The sequence below is a fragment of the Chlamydotis macqueenii genome, chromosome 6 (genome assembly GCF_036417535.1).
Source record: "Chlamydotis macqueenii isolate bChlMac1 chromosome 6, bChlMac1.mat, whole genome shotgun sequence".
NCBI lineage: Eukaryota > Metazoa > Chordata > Aves > Otidiformes > Otididae > Chlamydotis > Chlamydotis macqueenii.
The window spans coordinates 21,753,214-21,759,213 of NC_141561.1; the positions used below are offsets into that span (position 1 = coordinate 21,753,214).

Consider the following 6,000-nt stretch of genomic DNA (forward strand, 5'->3'; position numbering starts at 1 on the left):
AATATGAATGGATAAATGAATGTGTGGAACTGATACATTGTTCTGTTCTTATTTGTAGGCTTTGCTTATCCAGGAGCCGAAGTGGGATTTGCCACGCCTCCTTCAGTTGCCTGAGAATTATAATACCATTTTTCAGTATTACCACAGAAAGACTTGCACTGTTTGTACCAAGGTTCCTAAAGATCCTGCTGTTTGTCTAGTTTGTGGTACTTTTGTATGCTTGAAAGGACTGTGCTGCAAACAACAGAGTTACTGTGAATGTGTACTGGTAAGAGAGAGTTAATTCAAATTCTGTAATTGATTCTCACACTCATGGATAGTTTTAACTCCATTGCTCAGTTTTTATGGCTTTCTTTCCAAAATGTGTTTATATAATATTTACTGCTTATTTCTGACAGAGGGACCTAGACTGGATTCTAGAGAGCAGTTTTATTCACCTTTTTAAGCCCATAGCCTATTTCACCTGTTTGAAAAACTCTCACAAAGCCATTGTGTGCAATGTTGACACATGGTTTTGATTCATAACCAACTGGAATTTGTCTACATTATGATTGTTCCTATATGATTGTTCATAATTATTTTAATTTTTCTGTTTTGTTTCCTTGCTTTCTGTGTACATAAGAATATCAATGTATGGGTTTGGATTTTTTTCCTTTTATAGTACTTTCTGATACAACTGACCTATACTACTGACCCACAGACTATAGCTAAATAAGCATCAGTTTAAGGCCTTTGACTTGAATTCAGCAGGAAACTTTGCTAGTTTCTCAGCATATATTTGAGTTCTTTTGGGAACCTGAGTTGGACAGCATCTAGTATTGTTTTCCTGTCTATGATAAAGGTTTGCTTTGACAGCCATTCTGTTTCCTACTGTAGAACAGTTACTAGAAGGCTATAATTACATGGGCTTTACAAAACTATGAGGGGAATTTGTTAGGGAGATATTTACAAATGGAGCATAAATCAAGCCCAAAGAAATTTCACAGGGATCTTGGACCTCTTTGAAATTGTTTGATGTTGCCTTTCTCTCTCATAGTGCTAATATGGTGGGAGAAGGAGGGGTGGGCAAAAATTAAAATAGAATCAAGTTTATATTCATGGTATCAAGCTTAATTAAAACAAAGTTATTTTAAAAAATTAAAAATCTATATAATTCATTACATTTCATTATAGTTGATGGGATTATAGCTTCTAATTGTAATAAAACTGCATAGGAAGAGCACATTTTTTTAATTGCTAAAATGAATACAGATCATGCCATTCATAGAGGTGAATGACATTGAAGCAAGCAAGAACTATTAAAAAAGAGAGGGTTTTAGCTAGATTTATAGAGCCATAGACTAGATCTGTGAGCATGGACAGATGTTTAACAAAAGAAACTTTTACAAAAGAGCTAATGTTAAGTTTTTCTGAATACTTATCCTTGCCATCTAAGAAAAATATTTGGTCATGCTATACAGTTTGCTATACAACAACAAATTCAAAATATTGTAGAGAATATTTTTGCTCATTTTTATTAGGTAATTATGTTTTTACATGATAATGAATATCATCCCTTTTTGAGCAGGGAACCATTTTTGTATGCAAATACTATTACGGCAGCACAAAATATGCAGTTCTAGTTTGCTTGCAGAATTTTGGGACAGGGTATACTTTGTCAAACTGTTTCTTAGTAAATAACCTGTGTGTGTTATTTCAAGCAAAACTAATTTCTGTTTTTTAAATCTTTTTTGTTACAAAGTTGAGAGACACTAACGGAATCTTTGCACTTCTCCCTTTCTGCCCCCATAATATTACAGCATTCTCAAAACTGTGGAGCTGGGACAGGAATATTTCTTTTGATTAATGCATCTGTAATCATTATCATACGAGGCCATCGTTTCTGCCTGTGGGGTTCTGTGTATCTAGATGCACATGGTGAAGAAGACAGAGACCTTAGGTAATGTTTTCCTTACAAGCATGTTTCGTTGTTACTCCTCTGTATAGATCAATTTTATGTTATGCAATACATGCAATAACATATAATATATACATTTTATAATATAATACAATATATTATAATATATACAATTATAATAAATACATGCAATAACAGATCTCTATCTTCCTTGAGTGGAAAATCCACATTTACTGCAAGCTGGACTGACTCTTTTGCTTTTTTTTTTTTGCTTTTTCTTTTTTTTTGGCCCAAAGATGGTGTAATCATGATCAGAGTTATACACACCAGGCACCCAACAGACAGATCCCTCTGTTGCCACTCCCAATGACGGTCTGTTCTGAGTGTTGCCTTGGGAATCACTTCCCTCTCAAAGTTGTTGTTTGGCCTTGAACCAAACAATGCAGTTGGACTCTAGTGTAGGGAAGGAGTGTAGCTTCCAAGCTGCATGTGCCTGAGAGAGCAAGAGAGATTTTCTGAATTCTGCCACTCAGGAGGGAGAAAGGGAGATCCCAGCAGTCATCTTATTAAAAACAAAACTAAAAGCCCCTCACCGATAAAAATGTATGCTTCCCTTGGGGAAAAAAGTTGTATGAGTATCGTGTGTTGATTATATAATTAAGCTATTTTTCCATTTATTTGGCATATTAACCATTAGTTTTTATTTTCTTTTTTTTTTTCCTACAGGCGTGGTAAACCTCTCTACATATGCAAAGAAAGATACAAAGTGCTTGAGCAGCAGTGGGTATCTCATACTTTTGATCATATCAATAAAAGATGGGGGCCACATTATAATGGCTTGTAAGTCATCATCATCATCTACACACTGTATCATTGCTGTTACCATGAATGAATGCATCTTGACTGACAATAGCTTTAATTGAATGGGAGTTTAGCGCTCTGACTCGGGGTGGAGTGGGGTATGGGCATAAAAGGGAAATGGAACTTTGTCAACATGTGAAATTTTTGCAAAATTAGCTGCTGTTGCTACTAAATAATGATTCAATAATTTGAAATTAAATCCTCAAAATTGTGTGAGCAATCTGATTGCACTCAGTAGTCCATTTTTCTTGTTTTTTAAAGCCTGTTATTGTTAAGAAGCACAAATTTTACTTACAGTTGTTTAGAAGCTCCAGGGATAGCTGTCAGGTTTTTATTTTCCTCTGCATGGAGTTGAGTTTTTAGCAATTTTTGCTGAAACAGTGTATATGTCTACTACATCTACTAAATATGTTGGATAAAATTTCTTTGCCTTTCCTGTGTTGGTTTGAGGTTTTTGCTTGATATGCATTTGTAATGAGATGGGATTTCTAAAACAATTGTGAGACTGCATGGTAACAATTGGTCTGAAAGTTGAATTTTAAAGAGTATTTCACTTATCATGAGAGGTCTATTGAAATATTTCAGGCATTACTGAAAACTTACGCATTCTCAGGAATTTCTTTTTTTATTTTCCTCCATAAATAAGTGAAATAGCTGTAAATTAGATATCTTATTCTTTTTTTTTTTTTTCTTTTCCAGAAAGGAGATTTTTTTTTTCCATATCAATTGAATAAACTTAGTGATAACACATACAGAACTTGCTGTATATAGAGAATTTGTATGGCACCCAACATAGCAGATCCCAGTTAGAAGCAGAATGACCGTAAGCCTGCCTGTCATTTCAAACCAGATGTACGTTCCAGAATGACTGGATTGGGAATCTGCAGGCTATTCTGTCAATGAAACATAATCTTGTATCTTTCCTGTCATTTCAGGAGGTTCCTCTATACTGTACTTGTTTAGATTAATCACTGTTCTTTCTGCTTGGTTTCCTAAGAAGGAAAAAAACCAAAACAAACAAACCCAAAACTCAACAGAGATAGCCTAGATGAACAACCAATGCATGTGCAGCCTCACTGAATGAATGACAAAACAGTTTATGCTTAGAGGGCTAGAAAATTCATGAGAACAGGCATGACTGGGCTAAACCCCGCAATGTAAGTAGGTAGGAAAGGTTATAGTTAAAATACTGATATGTAATATATTGCTACTAATGTTTTTCACAAGTGTTGGACGTTTGTTGGCTATTTCATGCAGTACTACCAAGCTGTTCCTGGTAGTTTTGACTTTCATAGCTTGCGTGTAAAATAAAATTTGTATGTGTAAAATAAAAACATCTGATGAGAAAACCCCATATACAATGAAAACAGTTCCCCAGTGAAAGTCATTATCTAGTGAAAAGTGTATAGGGGAAATCAAATGACTGTATAGCAATCAAGGAGAACAGACAGACGGAAAAGTAAGTGAATACAATGAGTTTTTCTGGATACCTGCAATTGAAAAAATCCCACAATAATGAATGCTGGTTTTTATACATGCATATAAATATATATATATATTTCAGAAGTATTACAGTACTTCCTGTAAAATTAGAATTGCTCTGTTTCACCAACTAAATGGCTATGTCTTTTCCAAAATATTACTTTTTTGATACTGTATTATAAGTTCTGCCTGTAATATTTTTGCATTGCTCATTATGAATATCAGGCCATTTTGTAAGTGTGGTTAAAGAGCAAAAAGATTCTTTACATCTCCAGCATAACATTATTACAGGGCTCCTGAACTTGAGTAATCTGTCGTTTGAAGCTCTAATGCTGTATTTACAAGAGATAATGTATCCAGAATTTGATTACTGTGTTTTATTTAAAATGGAATGTTCTCTGGTTGTGCATATGGATGTGAAGTAAAACTATTAGCCTTAACTTTAACATTGGGGTATTTCATAGTGTTTATTTTAGTACTGGTGAATTAGTCACCAGTCAGTTTAAAAACAACAACAAAAAAAATCACTTGGTTGAAAAATTGTACTTGAATATCCTTGCATGCTGCTAAACAAGAATTTTCATTTCCCCCATAACTTTTTTAATCCTACTTTATTAAGCTAACATTGAAAAATAACATGTCCAAACTAGAGTGGTGTGTGCTTGTATTACTCAAATGTTCTGGTGTGATATCCTGTATGAATGATCATTTAAGTACAGTACATTACTGTAGAATCTAAATCAGTCTTTATAACACATCAGAAGAGTATAAAACTAGGAGTACAGTAATCGACATTGTAAGATATGTTAATAAAAGTCTACTGTCAATCTGTGTGTTCATGAAATTTTTTCTCTCTACCCCAGTCATCCAAAATTTAATTGTTATTGAATTCCACCCAATAGCCAGGCAGTTATTTAAATGTCAAAAGCTTATGTATGCAAAGTACTTTGCATAGAGACTAAATGTGGTATTTTTCTTCTTTTTGTTACTTCACACAGTCATGTATTTTGTATTAGTAATTTGGATTATTTTATTGTACTCATAACTATACCATTTAAAGTTGTGCTTAATTTTATGCCAGCTATTCAGTGTTGCTGCTGCAAACTGCTAAAATTAAAATGGTGAGTTGAGAAACTGTACTTCTGGGAAAATTGTGCTTGATCTTCTGTCAAATCTGCTTCTGGAATAACTATTACTTCAATTTGATGAATGTCTGTATGTATTATTTTTTTCCTTTTCTTTTGGCCTTTGAGAAATTTGGTGAAACAGTCTTGTTTTGACCTTGACCTTTGAATAATAGCATTGTTTTTTAGTGGGGGCCAGCAATTTTCAAAGAATATTTTTATCACCTCTGCAATAGGAATGTTGTATAACTCACAGCATTTCACAAGCAAATGACATTTTTCCTTTAAAAAGAGTCTTTTGCTACAGTATCCAACAAATGTTGTCCTTTACTTTGGAATCCCATGACACGGTTTGTGCTGTGTGTATAGCTGCCAGAGGAGACAGTGAGTTTTGTGCTGATCTTGATATGATTTAGATCTAATTTTCATCTAACCCAGATTCTGCAGTCCTGCTTTTCACTTTTGTTTCTTGGAGGTGAGGGTAATGATGAATGGAGCCTGTCTGAGCATCAGTCTAGGTAAGAATGAAATTATGCTGTTTGCAAAAACACAGGAATGAGCTGAGCCAGTATATGGAGGTTCACAGCTCTCAATTATCAGCTGTGGGATATGAGGGGAGGGCACGCAAGCTGGGGA

At 34.3% G+C, this 6,000-nt stretch overlaps 1 protein-coding gene across 6 annotated transcripts in view; it reads left to right on the forward strand.

The window, feature by feature from the left end:
* The window catches only part of UBR3 (ubiquitin protein ligase E3 component n-recognin 3), a 115,233-nt gene extending 109,854 nt beyond the window's left edge, over nucleotides 1-5,379 (forward strand). For all 6 annotated transcript variants that reach the window (XM_086751540.1, XM_086751542.1, XM_086751543.1 and 3 more), the window contains 3 exons: nucleotides 59-268; nucleotides 1,800-1,939; nucleotides 2,624-5,379. In XM_086751540.1, the coding sequence (XP_086607666.1) occupies nucleotides 59-268; nucleotides 1,800-1,939; nucleotides 2,624-2,741 (468 nt within the window). In that variant the 3' untranslated portion in view covers nucleotides 2,742-5,379. The remainder of the gene's footprint in view (nucleotides 1-58; nucleotides 269-1,799; nucleotides 1,940-2,623) is intronic.
* Nucleotides 5,380-6,000: the final 621 nt, after the last annotated feature.